Genomic DNA, 26,860 nt, shown 5'->3' on the forward strand with positions numbered 1-26,860 from the left:
ATGTACTGAGTTTTCTGCTGAGAGACTTGTCCTTTACAGCCAAACTCTGAATTATGGAATTCTAAAATCTATCAGTTCATTAGCGGAATTAGTGCCTTGCAGTGTAAGCAAGAAACAGCTTGCATTATTCAGCTGTTGTGTGGATTCAGTTTATAATTGCTCCACTCGAAGGGCTTAAAGAATTACGTCCCTTAAAGCATATCTCTGTGCTTAGGTTAACATTGCTGTAGAGAACCGTACAGAATACAGTAACTTCTCATTGAACAGTTTTTCGTTGTTAAGTTGCTGATTAATTAGAGAACATGTTCTAAAGTTGCACGATGCTCCCTTATGTTGTTTGGCAGCTGCCTGCTTTGTCCACTGCCTGCAGAAAGAGCAGCCCGTTGTAGCTAGCTGGTGGGGGTTGAAACCAGGGTGGACTGGCAGCCCCCTATCAGCTCCCCTAAGTTGCTTGTGCGGCAGCCACCCAGCAGGCTACCAATTGCTGGGTAGTTCAGGTGTCCCTTCCCCCCACTGCCCTGTACTGCTCCTGTCCTCTGTCTTGGAGCTGCTCCCAGGAGTCCCCTGCTTGCTATGCAGGGGGAGGGAAAGGGAAGCTAATGTCAGGGTGTCCCCCTCTGCTCCCACTCCTTTACCCCATCTCCACAGAGCAGGGTGGAGATACGACAGGGCTCTGGACGGAGGGAGCTTGCTGGCAGCACCTGCTGTCTCAACTTGCTGATCTCCTTAAAAAGCCAGTGTACTTAAAGGGACAATGTGTATGTGTCTCTCTCTCACACACGGGGTGTGTGTGTGTGTGTCTGTCTCTCTCTCCATGCTGTCATGCTGTCTCCTATCCCTCCATCATGATGCCTTGTAGAGTGTGAGGCTACATTAACAACATGTTAACCCTTGGGGGCTCAATTGAGTGCTAGTTCATCATTTAGTAGTGAGGCATTCCCTGGGAAATATCCCACCCTCTGACTCCACCACCTCAACCAAGCTTCACAATCATCATTGCTGTGTACGGTATTAAATTTTATATATATTGTGTCTGGCAAATAAAATTTCCTTGAAACCTAACCCCCCCCTCCCCCCTTTTTTACGTAATTCTTATGGGGAAATTAGATTCACTTAACATAGTTGTGCTTAAAATAGTGTTTTTCAGGAACATAACTACAATGTTAAGTGAGGAGCTACTGTACCATTGCTAAAAGCTCTGGACAGTAATTTTCAGCTCTTCACCAGAAAAGTGTTCACAAGTCACTAAGCCAGATAAATAAGCTTACATTTCGTAATGAAAGGGTGTTGGTAGGTTAGATGACACTTGAATCTTTAACTGTGTAAAATCTGGCCAATACCAGCTAAATGAAATAATTGTACTTTCAAACAATCAAAAGTTCTCAGCAGTGAACGTTGGTCTGAGAAAGAAACTAACTACTGATAGGGTGGGATGCTTAGACTTATACTGTCAGGAGTAATTACATTACCAGTTACATAAATACAGAAGAAGGTGACTTAGTCACTAACAGCCCCAAAAATGAATTAGAGAACATTCTTTACTTAAGGTCTTATATTGGCACCCATAGTTGCATTATCTGAAATGTATACCCGTAAGTATGGTTTGCATCAAAACACAGCATTTTAAAGGGGGTTATAAAATTTCCTTTTCAACAGTGTTAAGACCTTGCCTGGATCTTTAAAGATCCACTGAGACCTGACTGATTTACAGCTGTGAATCAAATTCCCCTGGACAAAGCCCATACCAAGTGAACATTTCTTTTGATATTCTACTTCTGTATTCATACTTACATCATTGTACCTCCCAATGTTACCTGTAGCAGCATAAATACTCTTAAGGTTCAGTCCTGAATCAACCTGTGTCCAGTAAAATCTGCAATTGTATTATACATGCATAGTAGGTTACTTTACAGAATAACGGGTTTCAGAGTAGCAGCTGTGTTAGTCTGTATTCGCAAAAAGAAAAGGAGTACTCGTGGCACCTTAGAGACTAACAAATTTATTTGAGCATAAGCTTTCGTGAGCTACAGCTCACTACATGATTCTTGTCCTTATTACATAGGATCACTCGATGAAAGGAAAACTACACTAGTTCTTAACATGTGTAAGCTTTCTATATAACTTTTGTCTGCTTAGGACTTTTTCTAAATCGGGGTTTTGGTAATGTAGTCTCCATGTTTTGTCTTTGGTTTTTGGACAGGAGCGTGACTTCCCTACAGAGACTGTCAAATTTGGACCTGAGCGCATGTATATTGACTGCTGGGTTAAGAAACAAACATATGATACCTTCAAGGAGCTTCTGGGATCAGGGATGCAATATCATTTGCAGGTGAGCTGTTATTTCACACTGTTTCCTGTCTGGCCACTTGAATAATTATTGCCTATTTGAAATTTTCCTGTTTTCTATTGGAATTTAGCCAATGATTTGTTAAAGTTGTTTCCCAATAGAAGTATTTAAGAATAAAGCAACATGTCTTGAATTATAGCTATGGTAAACTGGTTCTAAAGTAACTTTCTATTTTAATTCAAATTTTGTAAAGAGAAAACTAAGGGTTATTTTACACTGGACCAGTGTAATCATAAATAGCCAGCTGAAAATTCCCCTTGCAGAAGGGAAATCACTTCTGGTGTAGTTTACACCAGCCCACCCCAGTGTGGGTAATATGGCAGTGTAGAAACTTTGATGCTGAGGTCAGGGCATTGCAGAATCAGGATGCTGTAACTGCCTCTGACAACTCCTGTGCTGAGCATTGATTTGTCTGATGCAAGCAAGAATTGAGCCCTGATTACTTACAATAAAATGATGGCAGGGGACCGTATTCAACAAGTGTAAATTACTTGTATGGACTCATGTAATTTAAATCTCAAGATTAAAGCTGCTACAATATTCCATATAGAACCTTGATTACTGATGTGTTAATTTTTTTACTCAGTCCAATGAGTTTCTTCGGAATGTGTTTGAACTTGGACCACCAGTAATGCTTGATGCTGCAACTCTTAAAACAATGAAGATATCCCGTTTTGAAAGGGTATGTTATCACACCTTTAACTGTATCACTTGCTCTTACCATGCTATCCTATTCCCTTTGAGAATTAAATAACATTTGAAACCTGAACAGTTGAACAGCTGCCATTTTAGAGTCAACCTGCTACAAATGTTTGGTTTAATGAAAAATGGCTGGTCTGGGGTGCTTCACAAACACATTGTGTCCTGGATCAAGTTTTAGGTTCACCCTGGTGACTGAAGAGCTAGTAATGAGAGCTGTATAGACTTTTGAACACCCTTTTGCGTGGGGGTACAGCACTTGTTTCTGTCCCTAGATGGTCCTGAGATGTTACACTGGAGCATGACAACTGAAGCCTGTGGAAAAGCTGCTTACCTCAGACATTAGTTATTTAACTCTCTTCCTGTAAAGCTTGTATAGTGGGATTCATGGCAACTAGGAGACTTAGCTGTTCATGAGGAGATATATGAGAAATGGTCCTGACAAAATCTTCAAAACTTCTGTAAAATGACATCCAGAATGCATGATGTGGTGTGGAGTATAGGATTCGTGCTGTATGGCTTTAGGGTGATTGGGTAATCCTTGTTTTGGCACTCTCCAACAGTGTGACCATCCTATATTTATGCGTACAAAACTTAGACTGTACCATTTTAGGTATCCAAAACTCTCCTACAACGGATTAGGATCCACACCAATTGGATGTATAGTATAACCTTTCAGAGGCAGGAGGAGGGTTTTCTTGCCAGTTAATACTAGAATATTAAGAATAGATGTTTTCTAGCCATAGTCAGATTACTCACATTTATTTAGAACACAGTGTTATGGAGCAATGTTTTCAAACACCCAGCCTGTGGGTCAGATCAGTCAAACTTCACGTATTTGTGGTTTGCATGATATTCAGAAGTCATCTAAAATACTTCCTAGCTTTGTGGGTTCTGAAGATCACTTTCCCAATATAATCAGTGTAAAACTGATGCAGAGTTTTCCTGAATCTGAATACTAAAACTAACTTGGTAGGGGAATTAACTCTAACTTTAACTTTAAAGCTTAAATGACTGACATTGGGAGAAGTTGCTGTACACCGAGGACAGTATGTAGTCTTAAATCATTCCTTGACCTGTGGACCATAGTTAAATTGAATTTTGTCCTTTTCACAGAATGAGTGACACCTGTTTGGGAGCCTTGAAGAAATAGTCAGATCTGTTAAATGCTAGAATCCAGACAAGCAGTAAAACTTCAAAACCATCAAGTCACTTCCAGTAAAATTTAGGAACTTAAGGTCCTCTCATTTAGACTCCTGAATGTCTGTCATCTTTTCTATTTTGAAAAAATTTAGATCTTATTTCCATAGGGTGACACTCATGCTTATCTAGTGGTCGTTCTCTTTTAATCTGTTTATTAGGTCATTATGTGCTAAAATCTTGGAACCTATGACCGACCTTTGACATAAAATTTGTATTCATTTTGTACCACAATTCTGACACCATCTGACATTTAAATCAATTTAAAATCCTTTACAGCCTAATTATTTAAAGAACTTAAACTAGTTTAGGCGTAGATATTTCAAACATCTGACTAAAGCTTCTCTTTCACTTTGTAGCACTTGTACAACTCTGCAGCATTCAAGGCTCGAACAAAGGCTAGAAGCAAATGTCGTGACAAAAGAACAGATGTGGGTGAATTTTTCTAGATCTTCCATGTGGGTTCCAATGTTGAAGACTTATGTAATTTCATAATTTTTTATAAATGTAATTGTTGTAACCTTGAAATTTGAGATTTAATTTATATAGCCACATAGCTTACACTTCATTGCACAGGGATAATATCTAATGTATAGTATCTGTAAATGTTATGCATGTTATAATTGCTTTAGGTGGGTGTGTACTGTATGTATATAGGATCAGTTGATCTAAAATTGGGTGGAAATGTAACTTGTAACACTTATGCTGGATCAAAATCACTCATAAATTTGGTAAATATAGCAACAATTCAGTTGTTAGATGGCTCTGAAGGCTATATGTATTAAACTGCCAAAATTGTCTGACCCAGCTCATCTTGGATTGGTGTTAATACAGCAATGAAATTACATAGAAGAGCAAGTCTTCTTGATAAGAAGAGCAGAGTACAAGAACAAACATGCCTCTGGAACAGCTGCTATTTTTTCAATTATACCCTGTAATTTTAACTTATTTTAAACTGGCTGCTGAACTGACAAATGGCAGAAGATATAACCTTACTATATTATACCAGTGCCATGAAGTCCTGCTGTTGGCACTTAATATGGAGTAGTAAATAGTACAAACATACTTGACTACATTTAACTTTAAAAGTGGTGACACATTTTACATATTTACTTGTATAAGACTGTTCCATCTTCGGAATAAAAATCTTTCTCACTGAAGTCTTTTAAAATGTGGTTGTTATACACCTTTTCTAAATAGTAAATGAGATCAGATAACTGCACACTTAGTTTGTTTTTCATTTTATCGCTAGAAATGATATAGTAGCTATAAAATATATTGAAAAAGTGTGCTTCACACAAAACTAGCATTGGCATGACCTGGCTTCAGGATGAGTGCTCAAACTTAGTCTGAAAGCTCAGTCATGACTCTGTCCACTCAATCTTATGCCTTAAATTTGTTTAACTTGTCAACTTGGAGGATCCAGGGCAATATGAGTAACCTCAGCTGTATGATTATATATCTTTTTTTCTGTAAAATATGGTGCTTGCAGTAGCAGGATAGATGCTTTACAGAATCCTAGTCACGACAATACTGTGGAAACATTCATATGGTTATCAGGTGAAGTTCACCTTACCTAAAGAAATGGAAGAAAGATGAGGAATAGCAAAGAGAACTCCCATCAACTGCCTTTATTACATTCACCTGCTATAGAGTAATGACTGGTGTTCAAACCATCATTCAACTAGATAAAAGCAAATTTAACTCTAAATTCTGACACCGCTTGCCTTTCCAACAACTCATTAACACTTAGGGCAGACTTACATTAAAAATTCAAGCTGTTATGATGTCATAGGAGTGATTTTTATGACCCTTTATACTGTCAAAAACCCCTAGTCTAAATACATGGGTAAAAAATGGTTCAGAGAATTAATATAAGCTGTACCTGAAAACACTTTATAGAAGTTGCATCTATGTGAGGAGGGTTTGAAATCAAGGATCCTTTAAGAGCACAGAGGGTAAACTCAAATTGACTGGTGACAAGTGGAACCTGCCAAACAGCCATAAGTGAATAAGAAGGAAAAATTTGGATTTAGCAGGCTCTCTAAGTATAACTGAAGATATGAGCCCAACTGTAGGGGAAGTTAGGGTGAAACATGTGAATGATGATTTTATCTGCATTCTTCACATGATTAGCATTAGGTTTGTATTACATTTCTAATTGACAGGTTTCAGAGTTTCAGTCAGAGTAGCAGCTGTGTTAGTCTGTATTCGTAAAAAGAAAAGGAGTACTTGTGGCACCTTTGCTCAAATAAATTTGTTAGTCTCAAAGGTGCCACAAGTACTCCTTTTCTTATTTCTAATTGAGTGGTCATGATAGCCGTTTTAGAGAATAAATCTCTTTAGTGTGCTGACCTAACTGGTTGTTGCTTCATGATTTTTCTTAATAGTCCGTGACTGATGGATTCAGTGGTGGGTCCTCAATCAGTTTTTAAGGGCTCAAGTCTTTGTCACTAATCACAGTAAATAGTGTGTTAGAAAAATGTCTGGCTCGTGTTGTGTCCTGTCTGACAGCATCAGACTAGATCCATCTTATTTATCAAATCTTTTTGTGATAAATTTGATACCGCCTGCAGATCTGCGTGTGCCCCAAAGCAGGCAAGTTGGTGGTCTTTGACTTTTATTCTACTTCCTGCCAACTGCAGATACTATTCTTTGGCTCTTTAGTCTTACTGAGCAATTTGTTTCAATAGCCTTTAATAGTGCTGTTCTACGCTGTAGTTATTATAAGTAACAATATACGCTTGTCAAGAACAAATTGTGTCAGAACAAATTAGTGGCTTTTTTTGACAAGGTAACAAGGCTGCGGGGTGAGGAGCAGTATATGTGGTATATCTTGACTTTAGTAAGGCTCTTAATACTGGTCTTGAATGATGTCACAAACTAGGGGAACTAGATGGATCTACTATGAGGTAGGTGAATAACTGACTGGAAAACATCCCAGAGTAGTTATCAGTCGTTCAGTGTCATGCTGGAAGAGCATATTGAATAGGGTTCCTCAGGGACCAGTTCTGTTCAATATCTTCATCAATGATTTAGATACAGGCATAGAGAACATGTGTTGACAATATCAAACTGGGAGGGGTTGCAAGTGCTTTGGAGGACAGGATTTAAAATTCAACATTATCTGGACTAATGGGATGAAATTCAATAAGGACAAATGCAAAGTACTCTACTTAGGAAGGAACTATCAATTGCACACATGCAACATGGGAAACTGCCTAGAAAGAGATCTGGAGGTCATAGTGGGTCACAAGCTAAATATCAGTCAACAGTGTAACACTTGCAACAAAAAATAAGGCAAACATTCTTGGATGTATTAGCAGGGGTGTTGGTAAGCACCTATTCTGCACTGATTAGGCCTGAACTGGAGTATGGTGTCCAATTCTGGGCACAAATTGGAAAAAGCTCCCAGAAGAGCGACAAAAATGATTAAAGGTCTAGAAAACATGACCTATGATGGAAGATTGAAAAAATTGGGTTTGGTTAGTATGGAGAAGAAGACTTGAGAGTGGTATAATGGTTTTCAAGTACATAACAGGTTGTTACAAGGAGGAGGGAGGTATATTCTTGTTAACCTCTGACTATAGAACAAGAAGCAATGGGCTTACATTGCAGTAAGGGTGATTTAGGTTGGACATTAGGAGGAAAAAAAACCTTCCTAACTATCAAGGTAGTTAAACTATCTGCATCACAGGAGATTTTTCAGAGCAGGTTAGACAAACACTGGTCAGGGATGGACAAGATCAGTGGTTCTCAGCCTGTGACCCACAGGCTGCATGCAGCCCAATTTGCACACAGCGGTGTGCTAAAAACATTAAAATGTACTGCTCTGGGCTGGCAGGGGGCAGGGCTGGCTGAGGAGGAGACGGTGTCTTGTAGCCTGCACCAGCATTCCTGCCAACAGGGAGCTGATGGATGCTGCAGGGGGTGGGAGAGTGGGTCTGTGGATAGGTTTGGGTGAGGGGTGCTGGGAACTAGGGGTTTGCTGTCGTACCCTCAGGTTTTAAGTGAGGCTCTGCTCCTGGCTCCCCTTCTCAATCCTGTCTGCTGACCCGTGCCAGGAGCTCTGCCCCCGCTGTGGGTGGGAGCACTGGGCATAGGGGACTGTGCGTGCTTTTGGGGAAGTGATGCTGTGGTTCTCAACTTGCTGCCAACATAATATATTGTGCGCTGTATATGCGGCCCACAATGATAAAACAGGTTGAGAACCACTGGTCTAGATCAGTGGTTCTCAAGCTTTTTTTCCCACAACCCACTTGAAAATTGCTAAGGGTCTTGGCGTACTATTTAATGATCTTTCCAAATATTATTTGTACCGTTACCTAACTATTGTAAAGCGCTTTGGATAAAAGCGTTATATAAAAAAAAACCTTAACATTTTTTGTTCTACAAATAAAAGCACACAACTCATATTTTAATATCAGTCGTCTTACCTTTCTAATGCAATGGATGTGCCCTCTCTCCCCTACCGCGGCAGCCCCTGAGCTGGGGCTGGAAAAGAGAGGGGTCTTTTCCCCCACCACAGCAGCCACAGAGCTGAGGCTGGGAAGGAGGCCTGTCTCTCCCTGGCAGCCCCAGCCCTGGAGCTGGGGAAAGTCGCCTGTTAGAAAGCTTATTCCTTCACTCTCCCACTTCCCTGGTCCTTCTCGCATGAACAGAGAGCAACAATACCCGAAGTCCGAAGGTGCAAACAATTCGATAATTATTGGGGTGAACTTCCAGCAAGCTTAAATACAAGTTCCTTTTTCCTTATTTTCGAATCCCAACTTACTTCCTGTTTGCCCCTAATTTATATAGTATTATTCTTAGCTATACCTTAACCAATCATTCTACTGAAATTTAACTAACCAATCCTAACATATTGTAACATGATTAGCTAACCAATTATATCCCACCACCTTAATTAGTTTACACCCAGCAAAATTAATTATACAGCAGACAGAAACAATCACAGAACCAGACAGAGACCATGCCAATAAACAATAGCAAAGTGGGAACTATAATGACAAAACAATACAGAAGTGAGGATTTCACATCCCAGCTATTGATAAGTGAGTTCTTGCCAGACAGGATGCTATCAAACTAAGTTTCCTTTTACATTTTCTAGGCACTTCCCTTTCTCTGGAGGTGATAGGAATACAATCCTGTCCTGATAGTGCCTGACAGCCCAATAGCACCTTATTTCAATGTGACTAGTTTGGAATGTGAGGATGTGACTGTTCGCTTCCTAGCTTATGGCTGCCTCTGCTGCTTAGCCAAAGGCCTGAGCCTAAGAACAGGGCCTCAAACTGTCACAGTAAGAGAAGGCCCTTACACCAGCAGACAGTGATTTTGATTCTTTCTTTTATACCTCTAGAACTTTTATACCTCTAGAACCTTCTTCCGTCCTGCACTTAGGACGGAAGAACCCAATGCACAGCTACAGACTAGGGACCGAATGGCTAGGCAGCAGTTCTGCGGAAAAGGACCTAGGGGTGACAGTGGACGAGAAGCTGGATATGAGTCAGCAGTGTGCCCTTGTTGCCAAGAAGGCCAATGGCATTTTGGGATGTATAAGTAGGGGCATAGCGAGCAGATCGAGGGACGTGATCGTTCCCCTCTATTCGACATTGGTGAGGCCTCATCTGGAGTACTGTGTCCAGTTTTGGGCCCCACACTTCAAGAAGGATGTGGATAAATTGGAGAGAGTCCAGCGAAGGGCAACAAAAATGATTAGGGGTCTGGAACACATGAGTTATGAGGAGAGGCTGAGGGAGCTGGGATTGTTTAGCCTGCAGAAGAGAAGAATGAGGGGGGATTTGATAGCTGTTTTCAACTACCTGAAAGGGGGTTCCAAAGAGGATGGCTCTAGACTGTTCTCAATGGTATCAGATGACAGAACGAGGAGTAATGGTCTCAAGCTGCAGTGGGGGAGGTTTAGATTGGATATTAGGAAAAACTTTTTCACTATGAGGGTGGTGAAACACTGGAATGCGTTACCTAGGGAGGTGGTAGAATCTCCTTCCTTAGAGGTTTTTAAGGTCAGGCTCGACAAAGCCCTGGCTGGGATGATTTAACTGGGAATTGGTCCTGCTTTGAGCAGGGGGTTGGACTAGATGACCTTCTGGGGTCCCTTCCAACCCTTATATTCTATGATTCTATGATTCTATGAACTAGCCAAGTGATAATACACCTAAATTCTTAAAGTACAGGCCTTTGCAGACAGGCCTGAATATCTATATCCTAACATCGCCTTTCTCTGGCCACGGCAGCCCTGCATGTCCCAAATCCCCGCCACCCCCTCTTCTCACCCCACTGCCCCCTCCCACCTATCCCCCCAAGGCCACCGCCTCACCTTACATGTGCATCTTCTCCAGGGTCCAGGCACCTGCATGGCTCCACTAATCAGGTGGGTGGCCAGGGGTGAAAGTGAGCGTACAGTGTACCAGAACGAACCCACACCGGCCTGTATGCAGCCCACATTAAAGCACTGGTGCAGCAGCGCTTAATGTCCCTGCCCCTTTTGCCTCCTCCATGGGTAGGGTCCGTACCAGCAGGGCTGCTGACTGGTGAGGGGGAAGGGACAGCGACGTTAAAGCGCTGCCGTGGCAAAGCACCGTCCTTAAAGCTGCCATGGCAGCCTGGAAGAGCTGCCTGGGGGACGCTGACCCCCTAGCCCTGCCCCTTCTGCCTGAGGCCCCGCCCCTTCCAGGGCCAGTAAGTGTCTGGAGTTACTTTCACCCCTGTGGGTGGCCCTTCATTCTCTCCTGTGTGGCTGCCCAGGCACGCACCTTAGAGGGAACTATCTGCGGACCACCTGAATGGAGCTCAGTTCGCGGACCACAGTTTGAGAACCTCTGGTCTAGGTAATATTTATTCCTGCCTTGAGTGAAGGGGACTGGAATAGATGACCTCTCGAGGTCCCTTCCAGTCTTATGATTCTATGATTACACACTTCTTTATTGCTTTTAGTTCTGAGTGCCTTGTCTGTTAGAGGATAGTGTAACTATGTGTCTTCTGACTTCTAGTATTTGTCATGCCTCATTTACAGAAACGATTACATGATTTAGGCACTTGTCATGACCTAAATTTCACACTGTTAAAATGCAGACTAACAGCAAAATGGTATTATAGAAATATGGGACTGCTCCATAGATCAGCTGTCTGAGCCTATTTGATTTTGTATTGGCATCAACCGCACCACTTGTGGCAATTGTTAAATACATCCAACCGTCTGTAATGTTCACTGGAAAAATGGAAATTTGCATTGCAAGTATTTTGCCCATTCTTAACCAATACATCAGAAAAATCTGTTAGAGTCCTTTGTATGGAGTACTTTAAAAAAGTCACACTTTGTTATGAAGATAAATTAAACGGATGTAGTTTGTGTATCTTGAGATGTCTAATTATTTCATTAACTAGAATATTGGTTAGATTCGTTTATCAAGCCTGTTTTAAAAAGTCACTCAGTGCAAAATATTAGTAAAATGATACATGTCAAAAGCATATTAAAAACTCACCATAATAGCAGTGAATATTAAAATTTCATAGTGACTCTGGTCTAATAAGTGAACTCTGTGTGTGTGTGTGTTTTAAATAGAAACCAGACTTCTTGGCCAAAATGAACGCTAAATATAGATTGAAAGGGATAGTCAGTTTCATAGCTGTGTTTATGGGTCCTGTGGGAGTTTACAGGGTCTAAAAGTGAGGAGGGAAACTACAAAGCAAGTTTTCTTCTCATACTTGATACTTGATGACTTCTTCCATCCTGAATTTTTAGCTGACTATGGTTAAACTGTAAGTAATTTACACTTCATTCTATTGTTTTGCTAATCCATTTAGTCTTGATTTTATTCTTTGTTAAGAATTTTTAGGTACTTATTTTACATTACCAAAAATAACTTACATTTAAAAGTATTAAGTTATGATATTTTAATGCTTATGAGGTGGTGGACTTTAAGCAATATTAAAATACCAATTACAATGACTAATTTAAAAGCTCTGAGGGTTAGTTTAGCCCTGTTGTGAAACTAATTAATAGTTAGGAGGCCAGTGACGCTGATATCTGTGTTCGCATCTTGTTTGTTTCAAGGTGCTGACGTGGAAATAAATAATAAAACAGAGCATTCAAAGCATGCTGTTTGTATGTACAGAAAGTGAGTGTACAGTGGGGAAATTGGTTCTAAATACTTAACTACAAAAATCTACAACTTGTGAATGTAACACATATCTAAAACTATCAGATCAGTTACTTACATTTATTAGAGCTGAAGTCTTCAGGAGAGTCTTTCTTAAAGTTGTTGCAAGGAAGTCTAACCAAAATGGAAAACATTCAGGGAAAACAACTGCCCTTCTGAAGCTAAAAATAGCGGGAGGCCCTTGTGTGTCAGAGGTGGTGAATCTGTAGAACGCTGCATAACTGTGTCCCATAAGAAGTACAGCTGGGCATGGATGTGGTCATATGGAGATACCAAAGATAGTAATGATATAGCTACTAGAACTTGTTACCTTATACATTCTAGTGCATAGAAGTCATCTGTCCTGAAATTACTGCTGCATATATAAAAGCTACTGGATTGAACTGATTGGTTGCAATTCTAGCTTTTTCACCTTATTTTTTTATTTTTCCAGTAACTGCTCAGAATGACAAAAGAAAAAGGAGCTGTACTCATTTTCATGTCATTTCCCCTCAGTTGAATAAAGACTTTACTCTTTCTGTTCATGTATTTACAGAGCCATCAGTCTTATTTTCCCTTATGAGTGCTAGCCCCTTTTCAAAAGCACCTGAGCTGGTTAGGAGCCTAAGTCTCACTGAAAGTCAATGAGTAGTTATTTGGCTGTGTCCCCAACTTTGGGAGCGAACTAGAGCAGCGTGGGTTGGCATGATGCTATGAGTATCTGCTCCTACGCGTGCCTGACAGGAAACAGCCCCAGTTTTCCCCACAGCACTTATTAAAATGTTGGTACAGAGGGAAATTGCTCTTCATGATGTCATACTATGGAAAGGGTGAGTCAGGAAACTTGCCAGTTGGGTTTGGTAACTGAGTCAAGAAGGAGGGAGCTGGAAAAGGTCTCATGTGCCTAGAGCAAATGTACTGTTGAATGTTACCCAGAGTAGTGTGGGTACCAGTCCTGAAAGGTTACCAGCATAAATGGTAATGTTGAGGAGACTTTTACGGGCTTTGGTATGGTAAAGGCCTGATAAAAGATTGTATGCCTGGGTGACTCTGGCCAGCTCTACTCCCTCTATAGACATCTTTCCCCATAACTCTGAATGTATATTTGTTGAAACACACACGTGATTCACATTTTCCAAGTAATGGGGCTTTCTATCCCAGACTCAGCAGAGAAGCCATCGGGGAGCTAAATCCCTTCTAATTCTTTCTTAAAGGTGAGGGGGAATAAGAGTTTTTATCCTCTGCAATGACATCAGAAGGGGTCCGTAGTTAGTCTAGCACAGGGATCGGCAACCTTTGGCATTCAGCACGTCCGGGAAATCCGCTGGCAGGCCGGAACAGTTTGTTTACCTGCAGCGTCTGCAGGTTCAGCCGATTGCAGCTCCAGCTGGCCACGATTCACTGTTCCAGGCCAATGGGGGCTGCGGGAAGCGGTGTGGGCCAGGAATGAGCTGGCCACCGCTTCCCACAGCCCCCATTGGCCTCGAACAGCGAACTGCATCCAGTGGGAGCTGAAATCAGCCGAACCTGCAGATGCTGCAGGTAAACAAACTGTCCCGCCCCGCAAGCGGATTTCCCTGAAGGGCCATGTGCCAAAGGTTGCCAATCCCTGGTCTAGCAGCCTCTTTTGCGCCCTGGTAGCTGCAGTTTCAAATTTCTTATTAGCCGAGATAGGCTGGAGCCTCACACCTTTGGGTGTTTGAAAATTGATAAGAAGTAATCCACTCTAAAAACATAGGATGTGATTTCTAAATGTCATTTTGTTAATTTGTGAATGTAAATTTCTAACACTTCCATGGGACTTGTGCGCATTGAGAGCTAAGCCCTTGGCAAAGAGGAGGTGTTATAGGGTAAGTCTACACTGTAATTAGAAACCCATGGCTGGCCTGTGCCAGCTGACTCAGGCATATGGTGTTCAGATAAAGGGGCTGCCTAATTGCAGCACAAGCTCTCAGACCCTCCCACCTCACTGGGCCCTGGAGCCCAGGCTCCAGCCTGAGCCCAAATGTCTACACTGCAATTAAAGAGCCCCTTAGCCTGAGTCAACTGGCATGGGCCAGCCATGGGTTTTTAAATGCAGTGTAAACATATCCAAAGTTAAGCCATATATCAGAGAATACCAGAACAATTACCTTAAGGCATGGAAATAGTCTGTGTTTTCTTCAAGAATTGTCTTGCCTTCTTTGGAGTGGCACAGGCCTATGCTACCAGCTCAGACCCTTTTCAAAGTAGGTTCTGGTGTCAATCAAATCTAAAATAAAGAAAGAAGAGCAATTATGGCAAGCTATAACTTTTTCCTGACCACCCTGACCCCAATCATTTGTTTAACCAAGAAAAAAACAAGCCACAGTGATGTATCAGTATTTATAAGCAAATGAACGAGCTTGTCATTTTTCAGAGTAGCAGCAGTGTTAGTCTGTATCTGCAAAAAGAAAAGGAGGACTTGTGGCACCTTAGAGACTAACAAATTTATCTGAGCACAAGCTTTCGTGAGCTATAGCTCACTTCATCGGATGCATGCAGTGGAAAATACAGTGAGGAGATTTATATACACAGAGAACATGAAACAATGGGTGTTACCATACACACTGTAACGAGAGTGATCAGGTAAGGTGAGCTATTACCAGCAGGAGAGAAAAAAAAACCTTTTGGAGTGATAATCAAGGTGAGCCATTTCCAGCAGTTTACAAGAACATCTGAGGAACAGTAGGGGAAAAAAATAAACATGGGGAACCTTTCTCCTTCACTCTCCTACGGGCTTTTTACTTATCATCTCACATCTCTGGTACTTACATTGTGAGATAATCAGGGGAGAGACTAGGGATTTTTGCCATTGACTTCAATGGGGCAAGGATTTTACCCTGTTTTATTGGTCTGTAAAGTACCTTCCAAGCTTTGGATGTTATACAAATAAGTATTAGTTTACACCTAAATAAATGCAGGAGCTAGAAAGGTGGAACAGTATACTACAAAATTCTGATGTGGCAATGAACTTTAACACTTGGAGATCTCGAACAATAAACTAGAAATGTTAACTAGTGAGTTACTCACAGCTCATATTGGTCCTATCCTGAAAGGTTCTGAATATCTCCTACAAAGAGCTAATCATCCTCAACTCCCACTGACTTCAGTGAGAGTTAAGGGAGCTCAGCACCTCACAGGATCAGGCCCCTTAATAGTAGTCATTATTTCCAATATTCATGTTTTCTTTTAGGTACAATGGAGAGTTCTTCTCTGGAAATTGACTTACTTGATACCAATGAAGAAGGAAAACTTTATGTGGTTGATTCCTTAAACAACCTAAACAAACTGCATCTGTGTTCTGATGGATCGCAACACCTGCTGAGTATGTATGCCAGATAATGCTTGGCAACTATTCTCAGTATACACTAGGTAAAAAAAAAAAAGAAATTAATGTACAGATGTATTTGACAATTTAAACTAACGCTTATCATTCTGGGATTTATTTACCATATAAACACATGCACTTCATGTTTTAACAAAATGGGCCAGAGTCCCAGCTGGTGTAAATCCAAATGGTGTATTTCCACTGATGTCAACAGCACTATGTCAATTTACAACAGCTAAGGATCTGACTTAATAAGTGCACTTCAACTCAGGCATTTAAAGGAAATTGAATTCTGATTAGAGATAGCTATGACAAAAATGACCAGCACAACTGGAATCATGTGCACAGAACACATAGGACCAGTGGTCTAACTACTCTGGTAACCTGTCTGTGACAGTTGCCAGTGCCAGATTCTTGTTGGCAGCGTCCACAGCAGGGCTAAGGATTCTCTGTTAAAACTGAGGTACCCTTCCACTTCTAGTTAGGCCCTTCACATCATGTCTGAGGCACATGGGTGGGACATTGTAGGAAGCCTGTGCCATCATTCCCAATATGTATCTATTCTGGGAATGAAAATGATGACCTCTCTCTTCTGCCTGGCAATTTTCACAATTACTAAAATACACATAAAAGCTTAAAGAAAATAATAAGCAGCAACTAAAATTATTGTGATCCTGTTTTTGCTTTTAAGGAATGACTATCACCTGATGATCCCAGCCACTTTCCTGAGGTATTCGATGAACCTTCTTTAGATCTTAATTCAGGGAACTTATTTCAAACAGATTCAGAATTGTACTATCCTCCTGATTTTACTGCTTTTGTGCACTTTTATCTTTGACTCACACATGGCAACAAGAATATTTTTAGCCAGCAATAGTCGAGATGTGTTTGACTCTTTTGTGATCTGAAAGCACTTTACAAGCGGCAGTTTCTTGGCAGCATTCCACATTATGTTATTTAAGTAGGTACAGTATTCTGTAGTGTTCTCCTTAGTTTAGCAGCACAATTTGTACTTTTGAAATTTGGCTGAAGAGTAGCTGTACATTAAGAGTCACAATTAACTAGGCTTCAAATAGGACAAAAATGCAGATAGCCACTCAGCCACTACCTTGACTGATTTTATATCTTATAGATAATGCTGGGAGAAATATCATAGGTGACACTTGAGCTTTGAGGCAAGAGGAGTTAGAAAGACATCAACATCTTAGCCAAGGGGCTGAACATTTTTCTGCTGTTAATTACTACGGTTGTACAGCGGCCAGACACCAGGATCCCCTATTGAAAATGATAGAAAGCTGCCATAGTATTGTCTAATGTAGGCTATCCTCATTTTAACAAGAACAAGAAATGGCACAGAATAAATCAGTTCTAGTGTCAGATTATTTCTCTTTACCTACCAAAATTCTCCCTGTAATTTTTAATGGATGTTATTCTTCATTTCTGGACTAAATTATTATACAGTACTTTTGGTGCTGTTAAACAGTTACCTACAGGTGGCTGCATTTCAGCAGAAAATGAAAGCAGTGCTATGTATAGTTTGTACACCAATTTGGCTCTTTCTCTATGATATTTTTTTAGATGTTTCTTTAATGCTTGGAGTTTTATGTAAGTATCTGATTGCCCTCACACCAGTAGAATATCTTCCGAGAGACTGCACTATTTGTATATGCCATTTGTGTAGGTCATCTAGACCAGTCTCCTGTGCTGAGGCAGAACTCAGTATTACCCAGATCATCCCTGGCAGGTGTTTGTCTAACCTGTTCGTAAAAACTTCCAGTGATGAAGATTCCACAGCCTCCTTAGGTAATTTGTTCTACTACCCTTACAATCAGGAATTTTTTCCTAATGTCAACCTAAATTTCCCTTGCTGCAGTTGAAGCCCATTGCTTCTTGCTCTGTCCTCAGTGGTTAAGGAGAACAATTTATCACCCTCCCTTTTATAACAACCTTTTTCATACTTGATGAGTGTTGTCATGCTCTCAGTCTTCTCTTCTCCAGTTTTTTCAATCTTTCCTCCAAGGTCATGTTTTCTAGACCTTTAATCCTTTTTATTGCTCTCCTTTGGACTTTCCGCAATTTGGCCACATCTTGTGCGCCCACCTTATCGTAGCTTCATCTAGGCTTAATTTGTCTATGAGAAGGTCCTGTGAGACCGTATCAAAAGCCTGACTCAAGTCAAACTATACCATATCTACTGCTTCCACCCCTTTGGACTGTGTGAGCATTTTTCACCCTCTGGTAATCATGAAAAATAAATGGGACAGTGCTACCATTTTCTACAGAAAATGCCAGATCTGGATTTAAACAAAAGGGTGTTTCAACAGTGCTTGTACTGCAGTATGCATGGCATTCCTTTAGTTCAGTAGCTTAATGTGACCTGACATAACCAAACCTAAGGCAACACATTAGCCATAATTTTAAAGTAGTTTTAAAAAGAAAGGGCTTCTAATTTTGGTAGGCGCTCCACACCAATTACTTTTTGCTTCACAACATAAAATGTTCTCATTGTTTGCAGCTTGGCAGGAATCCTTGTTCACTGGTTACTTGCAATAGCGTAAGCTGGCACGTTTGGCCAGTTGGCTAGTAAGAAGCGTTCATTAGGCAGAGCAGACAAGTGGCATTTGTGAGAATTCTATTGATAGCTGCCAATGCTTGAGAGACTGAAAGCAGCTCCCCCAGCCTTATTATTCTGGCTAGGAAGCAATATCTGTGGTGGTGGCATTTAGTACAAATTGTATTTGTTATGAAGGCTGAGGCCATGATAATAATAATAATAAAAAAACAAATATTAAAAGGCTGCAGGCTTTACTTTATCCACAGGCAGGAACACATTAAATGCAATAAAGGACAGCAAAAATACTTCCAGGGATCTCTGACTAGTTCAGTGAACTCCCAAACCTTGGGTTTACTCATCATCAATGTGCTGTTATGGCATACACAATCCTTTTTCTTCTTTATCACCATCAGCTTAATTGCAGTGCCCTTCAAGAGTCTTACCAGATTCAGCACAACACTGATGGAAATTTGGAAATACATTTTTCATAGGAGATTATCATATGCAGCTGTGATTTCTGTCAAAGCTTCAGTGTAAACCCACCTTTAATCTCCCCTTGGTGGTCTGCTCAAGAACTGCCTGCTCTAGTCTCAAGCCTCTAGCCTTCAGCTGTCTATGAGCAGAGATGCACATCTGTCCTCTTTCCAGACAGGGATTTTAGACTGTGAGTCATAGATTCCAAGGCCAGAAAGAACCATTGTGATCAACTAGTCCAGTGGTGGGAAACCTGTGGCCCGCAGGGTGCATGTGGCCCATCAGGGTAACCTGCTGGCGGGCCACAAGACAGTTTGTTTACATTGACCATCCACAGGCATGGCCACCTGCAGCTCTCAGTGGCCATGGTTCACCGTTCCTGGCCAATGTGAGCTGTGGGAAGCTGCATGGGCCACTGGGAGCTGCAGGCGGCTGTGCCTGTGGACAGTCAATGTAAACAAACTGTCTCGCGGCCCACCAGTGGATTACCCTGATGGGCCGTGGGCCGTGCCTACCACAGATCTAGTCTGACCTCCTGTATAACACAGGCCACAGAACTTCCCCAAAAGGTTTCCTAGGGCAAATGCTGCCCAAATGGGAAACTAAGGTTCACACAAAACTCTCAGTTGTGTTCAGGAACTCTGAGGAGGATTCAGACCCTGGTTCCCACTATCCTTCCTATCCCTAGGCCCATATCCACCCCACACTTAACTGTTATGTTTTTCGTGAGGGACCTGTCCTTTCACCCACCAAAGTTTCTAAAGAGCAGCAAGCTGGCTTGCCCCACAAATTTCAGGGAAGGCGTGGCTAACAGGTTGTCCTCTAGTCCCTCTTCTTGCATCTGCAGGAGGAGTGGCAAGTGGGCTTACTTCTCACCCCAATGCCAAATGTGCTCAGTTTATATATACTAGATCTGGCTGGAGAAGGACAATTCCATTTCATGACAACTTTTGAGGTCTCAACAATTGTTTTCATTCTGCATAGGAACAAACCAAAACATTCCGAATGTTTTCACAAAATGGAATTGTGTTGGAAAAAAAGGCCATTTGCAGATCCCCAAAATGTCAGTTTTCTATTTGCATCTCCTGTTCTCTCCGTTTTCCTGGAAGTGCCAAAAGAGTCCATCCTGGACCTAGTAAACCCGGCAGGCAAAAACTTCACCAAACTCCATACATCTCTGGAAAAAGGTTTCCATTTCAGTGAAACAGTATATTTAAAGAAAATGTCCCAACAAGCTCTAATATAGTCTAACTTCCCCTGCCCATTCAGCCTGAACCTGGGAGAGTAAAACTGGATTCTTCCCTTCTCATTCTCATGTTACATTGCAAGAAATAAGGGTTCTGCAGGCCAAATTAGGCTTTCAGCCTGTGCAGGCCCATTGCTGTCAGCAGAGTTGCACAGGTGTAAGCCAACCAGTCAGTTGATGATTCACAATTTGGAAAGGAATGTTGCTCACTCTTTCTTAGCTGTACGGCTCCTGTGGTTATCAGGAGTGAAAGTGTCAAAAAATATTTTGCTGCTTAAGATGAGCCAGTATAACTCTGAATACATAAAGGGAGCAGATCTGTTAAGTAAGCACTGCCATTTTTACACATCTCCTTTCTGGAATAGGACTGCAATTTACCAGGAAACGGCTAAAGTTATTAATAACGTGGTGCCTGTATCCTACTCAGAAACAGAGATGGATCCAAGTCAGAAAGGGTGGACTTGGCTCTGAGCATTCTCAAAGTTTTGGTGTACAGAACTCCTCACTTAACGTTGTAGTTATGTTCCTGAAAACTGCGACTTTAAGTGAAACGATGTTAAGCGAATCCAATTTCCCCATAAGAATTAATGTAAATGGCTGGGTTAGGGTCCAGGGAAATTTTTTTTTTGCCAGACAAAAGACACACTCTCTCTCTCTCTCTACACACACACACACAGAGTATAAGTTTTAAACAAACAATTTAATACTGTACACAGCAATGATGATGTGGTTGAAGCTTGGTTGAGGTGGTGAAGTCAGACAGTGGGATATTTCCCAGGGAATGCCTTAGTGCTAAATGATGAACTAGCAATTAGCTGAGCCCTCAAGGGTTAACTTGTTGTTAATGTAGCCTCACACTCTACCAGGCAGCACAAATAGAGGGAGGGGAGACAGCATGGCAGAGAGAGACACACATCTTGTGTGTGTGAGAGAGAAAGATGCACATTTCCCCTTTAAGTATGCTGACCCACTCTTAAGTACACTGACTAGTTAAGTTAATCAGCAAGCTGAGACCACAGCTGCTGCCAGGAAGCTCGCTCCATCCTGTGCCCCGTCATGTGTCCCCCTGCTCTATGGAGATGGGGTATGCGGGGTCCAGGAGCAAGGGGGAGGGGGACACCCTGACATTAGCCCCCGTCTTCTCCTCCCACGCCCTCAGCAAGCAGGAGGCTCAGGGAGCAGCTCCAAGGCAGAGGGCAGGAGCAGGACATGGCAGAGGGGGGAGGTACAGCTGAACTGCTGGCAATTGATAGCCAGCTGGGCGGCTGCTGCACAAGGAACTTAGGGGAGCATGGAGCTGATAGGGGGGTTGCCGGTCCACCCTGGTTCCAAGCCCCCATTGGCTAGCTGCAATGGGCTGTTCTTCCTGCAAGCAGTGGACAAAGCAGGTGGCTGCCAAACGAAGTTATAAGGGAGCATTGCACAACTTTAGATGAGCATGTTCCCTAATTGATCAGCAACGTAACAACGAAACAACATTAACTGGGACGACTTTAAGTGAGGAGCTACTGTATTCTGGCTTCTCTCTGCTGAGAACCAGAGGCATTTTGTTATTTGTTTTCCTAATAACCTCCAATCAATTTCATATCAGAATATTATTTTCATTCCATAGCAGCCCAGGAGGAAGAGAACACTGGCAGTTTGATGACATGGAGCAGCATAAGTTGCCAACATTTGTTCTTCGTCACACTGATCATTATTTTGATTGTCAGTTTGGCACTTGTTTCATTTGTAATATTCTTAACAAGTAAGTAAAGCATGCGTCACACTGATCATTATTTTGATTGTCAGTTTGGCACTTGTTTCATTTGTAATATTCTTAACAAGTAAGTAAAGCATGCGTCACACTGATCATTATTTTGATTGTCAGTTTGGCACTTGTTTCATTTGTAATATTCTTAACAAGTAAGTAAAGCATGCTACGATTCTTGTAAATAACGTGGCCTGTAAACTGAAGGAAGTGTTGGAATATATTGAGCTACATTGTAACAAGCTATTGTAACACTTGGATTGGTAACTGGCATTAGGCATTGAATCTGTGGAACCTCTGGATCTAAAAGCATGAGCTTCTAGTCCAGTAGCTCTCAACCTATTTACAATTGTGGGACGTATATGCAGCCCATAATGTTTTATGTGTGCTGCATCCAATACTACCTGTATGGCTCTGAGGATGTCACATGGGCCACAGCTTTGTGCTGATTGGCGGAAAGTGGCCTGTGGGCCTCCGATTGAGAACCATTGTTCTAGTCCCTAAGCTAAGGGGACTAGAAGCCACTTCTGAGGCTTCAGACTTACAAACCTCTCCGATCTAACTACTCGAGCGGGCTAGAAAGCCACACTGTGTAAGCAGGAGCTACACTATTGTATTGGATCCTTTAAATATGTTGCATTTTTGAATGGCTGTGCAATGCAGCCCTGCACTGGGAAGGCTAGTGATGTTTCTTATAAACTAAAACCTGGATAAGTGGTGTCCCAAGATGGGAGAGTTAGATACCTCCTGAGATGGGAAATGACAGATGTTCACTGGAATGTGTCTTAGGTTTGACAGGGAGGCCAGAGAATTATTCAGACTTGCTTACTTGGCCCCAGAACAAGGATGTGCCTGGCTCTCTTCCTAGCACTGCAACAGTGTCAACCTTGAACCCATTCCCTCAGTACAAGGTATAGAAATGAATTAAGCTAAAAATGTCTTGTGGAGGGGCTGCTGCTGTGTGCCAATTTATCTGAATTAAGCAAGGCTGGCAGGGCAACTTTTAAAAAGCTAGTTTATCTTTCCATGCTACTTCATCAGCCAGGTTATCAGTGTGACCCATACCTTAAAGGAGGATTTTAAACAACCTGCATTTAACCTTGATGTGATAAGAACAGTAGTTGAAATATAGCTCAGCAGTGCTAGGCTGTGGTTCCTGGAAATGTTGACTGTAAAGCAGAGTGCTTCCTTTTCTAGTAGATTGTATTGTTGGGGAATGTTTTGAAAACATCCTTTTTCTTTTCTTCTCCAGAAGAATTTTCTTCCTGGTGTAATTCCATTAAGGCTGATGGAGTAACATGGGAGGGGGTGAATTTAGCTCAGTTGACATTCAGTCTGTGTTATTCAGAGAGGGCTTCAGGTTCCCGTGCTAACAGCTGAGTGGAAATAATCTGGAACAAAGAATTCCCCAAACAAAAGGAGCCTGAAAAATCAGATGCGATATCAGAATTGGCTAATAGCATCACCTCTGTGGGGATAATTATCCATTTGTAGGGCCTTTAATGCTGCCAAGCCAACAGCCACTGGCTACCCCTGAATCACAGGGACCCAACAGTTTGGTTTTCACTGCTCAGGCTAAGGTGTTAGATCGGATGAGGTGCATACTGCTAACTGAGGATGCTGTGGTGATAAGAACTTGAGGCCCTTTGGCAGCAGGATGTTCCCCCCATGTCATGGCTCTAGCTGGGGCACATCACAGGTTCCTCACACTCTTCTTTTAGCAGGAAACTTTCATCCACTGTTCCCTACACTGCCTCCACTAACTGCAGTTCTGGACTCATGACAGAGCCTGCTGGCAAAGCAGAAGACTGTCAGGGAAGTAAAGGCTGGACAGGGAATCTTGAATGTTGTACCTGGGAAGTCCAATTAAATTGCTTTATGATGGCCCCAAATTTGGTTAAACAGGATGTGTCCCTGTTGCAAGTATTGGCTTTATATTATGCATAACTCAAAGCGTAATGTTGCTGGGTAATGACTAGGTGGCAGAGCGGGTAAGGGACCCACTATTACAGTTAATTACAGAAGTTCTTCATGGACCCAAAGGGGTAGAGGCCTGTGTTTTGGGAGCTGAAGTTCCAAGGTTTTTCTCCCAGCCATGAGGTTTATCTAGTGTTATGTCTGTAATCCGCAGACAGAGTCATCAAGGATTGGCACCCTGCTGTTGGATTTAAGCTCCTATCAAACTCAGAACCTCGGGGAAAGTTTTGTCTAACTAGAGAAGGCCCAAGTACATAATGTACTGGACTGATATATATAGAAAAATAAATGAGTGATATCATCCTCTTGTGTTCCACAGAGAGGATGAGAGGCTACTAATACTAACAGCTGTAGGAGTTCTTTTAACTCAGAGGCCTATGTTCTGGGAAATGAAGGGTTCTGGTTCTAGTCCTAAGTCTCTGTGATTTATTTAGGGACTATGCCCGAAGGGACGTATGAATGTTTTCTGTCCAGACATACAGATAAATCTTACAACCCTTAAATAAGTAAATCTTCTATGGATGGTAATGAGAGGGTTGCCCACCTGAAGACTGTATATGCTGACTCTTAAGCAGTATATTTTATTGCATTATACTACACCAGAATAAAAACAAAAATAGGTTGTAAAAGAATTCAGTCAGCCCATAACTTTTCCAGAAACCTAGTTGGAAAAGGTTGTGTGTGAACTTGCTATCATGTTGTTATGTCTCTGAATAAATTCCCATTCAATTTCCCACAGGGATGCACCAAATGACAATGATCCACTTGGTTTAAATGTTACCAGTTTAACATAATGTCCTTTCCTTTTAAAGTTCACACTGGCAACAAGATGGATGAAATATCAAACAGACTAGCATTTGAAAGGAAGAACGCAGAAGATCTTAAGAATATAAACAATATGATATTAAAGCATCTAAACCAATCAGGAATTATGGAGAAGGAAGAAAATCTCTTCACAGATCAAAAACCTCCCACTCCTTATCTTCGTAACTCTTTATTTCCCCGTTCAAAGCTGGAAGCAACAGTGCAGTAGATCCCCCGTGCAATGAAAACTGTTCTCTCAGTTTATTCATTTGCTTTCAGCTCTGCTCCTATGTAACCAGGTGGGTTATTTAATTATTCAGATTTAGCAGGTGCTATAACAACACTTGAAAAGCAACCTGAAGAGAATGGAGCCACTAACACTGCACAGATTTACATCCACCTAGCTTGAATATATGGATGTTACAACATGTTTAGCTCTGGCATTTGACTCTGAAATGCTTCACTACGGCCCCGTTCCTGCAAATAACTCTATGTGAGCAAAGTATCTTGCAGGATCTGGGCCCAAATTTCTAAAAGCTTCTAAATTTAACACAGAAAATAGTACCAGATCCTGGTTTATATGAGTAAAGTTTTGCAGGATTGGGCTAGGAGGCTTGGCTCCTGGAATTTACAATGAATGGGGTGAACTGGCAATGGGTCTGCACGTGGTCGCAGGGTCAGGGCCTCTAGGTTTTACTACCCACAAAAGCAAATGGCTGTTTTTCTATTAGAGAACAATTCAGTTTTCAGTGAGAAGTGGTTCAACTCAGATCCTGTTCAGTGGGTCTTTTTATCCGGAGTAAGTTCTACATTTGCTTGTATATTGTTTGTATTAAGAGGATGACAACTTCTAAAATATACCTGATTCTGCCACACGGCCTGATGTTTTACTATGGCTTCACTAAAAATATCAACATGCTGCTTAGTTTAAAATATCAAAACCTTTAAAAAAATAGATTCTGTAACATGACAAATCCAGACCAGGCTGGTAATGACTGAAAGTGGCTGTCAATTGTCAATTGTTTGTGGATTCAAGTGTGAAATGATGTATCCCAAAATTTGGACCAAAGGCATATCCCCAATAATTGCCTGCCTGTAACTGTAAACCAGTTGTTAATTTGGCCCACTTCAATGGGTAACAGGAGGTGGCCTGCCCTAGAGGAATTGCTGAGGTTTTACCAGGGAGTTTGACTCTCAGAGGACTCCCCAGAACAGACTAGTTCTGTTAACCTGTGAGAGGATACAGATACAGCCTTCTGCTCAAAGGATTGGCACTCAAGCAGTAATTCTTTAAAAACAAAATAGGTTTATTATTTAAAGGAATTAAAAGGAATTTAAAGGTTTATTATTTATTATTTAAAGGAAATAATCAGTTACAATACACATAATCAAGAAAGAATACACTGCGATACATGACACATTTCTAAATGCAATGCAATTGTGTTATGCGATCATATACTAAGGTAACGCAGTAGACTACACAAACCATATAGCACATACAATGTTGCATGATATGATACACATTGAGCCCTTATATGTATGTATCAAGCCTTAATACAATGCTGTGATATAACATTAAACCTATTACAATGTAACACACAGATCCTTTATGCATAGGTATAAAGCAACATTACACCTTAAAGAACATTACTAAATAATAACATTCTATGAGTGGTGATCATGCAATCGTAGAATGGGTGGAGTAAAATCCATTCAGACGCAGGCATCCAGCTTTATTTACAACATACCCATGCATTCTTTATAATTAAGAAGGAATTACACTTACTCTCCTTCTAGAATCCCTGCGTACCATCTATGGTCCTTCTGCTCTGTGTCTCTCTCGCTGGTGCTCGCTGCTGTTCTTCTGTGCTTCTTCTGTCCTACTCCCACACCCACACCCAAGCCAGCCAGCTCTCGGCCTTATATACGATTTTTGGCCTTCTCTGATTGGCTGCTTTCTCAATTCCAGATATTAGCATAGATCCTCCCAGTGGGGCCATCCCTGCTTATCCAATAAGCTTTACCTGTCATGAACCAGCTGAACCTAGTTAAGATCCTGCTCCTGACCCCTCCCTTCAAGTATTTTGGAGTGAACTCAGCCTCACCCTGCTGAACTTTATTTCACCCTAGTCTCCTGTCTGCTATTGGTCAATTCGGTCTGAGTCCTCCATTTTGATTTTTCTAATGTAAAATTGCTGTCGCCATTTTAGATTTCTAGCGATACCTACTCTAAACTATTACTATTTATTACTTATCAAAAGCCTTGAATCTTTCACTAACTACATTTTTATGCATGTTTAA

General features: G+C 41.4%; 2 protein-coding genes and 1 long non-coding RNA gene across 9 annotated transcripts in view; 2 read left to right on the forward strand and 1 right to left on the reverse strand.

Annotated features, from left to right (window-relative positions):
• The window catches only part of IFRD1 (interferon related developmental regulator 1), a 17,984-nt gene extending 12,578 nt beyond the window's left edge, over positions 1–5,406 (forward strand). For both annotated transcript variants that reach the window (XM_048836090.2, XM_048836091.2), the window contains exons 10-12: positions 2,201–2,329; positions 2,934–3,029; positions 4,606–5,406. In XM_048836090.2, the coding sequence (XP_048692047.1) occupies positions 2,201–2,329; positions 2,934–3,029; positions 4,606–4,695 (315 nt within the window). In that variant the 3' untranslated portion in view covers positions 4,696–5,406. The remainder of the gene's footprint in view (positions 1–2,200; positions 2,330–2,933; positions 3,030–4,605) is intronic.
• Positions 1–12,742, reverse strand: part of LOC125630336 (uncharacterized) — a 20,603-nt gene extending 7,861 nt beyond the window's left edge. The window contains exons 1-2 of one of the 2 annotated variants that reach the window (XR_012666517.1): positions 12,485–12,742; positions 1,792–1,873 (exon numbers count right to left, since the gene is read on the reverse strand). This is a non-coding gene — a long non-coding RNA (uncharacterized LOC125630336). The remainder of the gene's footprint in view (positions 1–1,791; positions 1,874–12,484) is intronic. The other variant, XR_012666516.1, reaches the window with a different exon arrangement.
• The window catches only part of LSMEM1 (leucine rich single-pass membrane protein 1), a 23,365-nt gene continuing 6,512 nt past the window's right edge, over positions 10,008–26,860 (forward strand). The window contains exons 1-4 of one of the 5 annotated variants that reach the window (XM_075124425.1): positions 10,008–11,094; positions 15,620–15,751; positions 21,644–21,775; positions 24,568–25,437. In XM_075124425.1, coding sequence (XP_074980526.1) covers positions 15,625–15,751; positions 21,644–21,775; positions 24,568–24,788 — 480 coding nt within the window. In that variant the 5' untranslated portion in view covers positions 10,008–11,094; positions 15,620–15,624 and the 3' untranslated portion in view covers positions 24,789–25,437. Of the gene's footprint in view, positions 11,095–11,848; positions 12,026–15,619; positions 15,799–21,640; positions 21,776–24,567; positions 25,438–26,860 lie in introns of those variants that run through there. The other 4 variants (XR_012666515.1, XM_048836102.2, XM_048836103.2 and 1 more) reach the window with 4 other exon arrangements.

The sequence above is a fragment of the Caretta caretta genome, chromosome 1 (genome assembly GCF_965140235.1).
Source record: "Caretta caretta isolate rCarCar2 chromosome 1, rCarCar1.hap1, whole genome shotgun sequence".
NCBI lineage: Eukaryota > Metazoa > Chordata > Testudines > Cheloniidae > Caretta > Caretta caretta.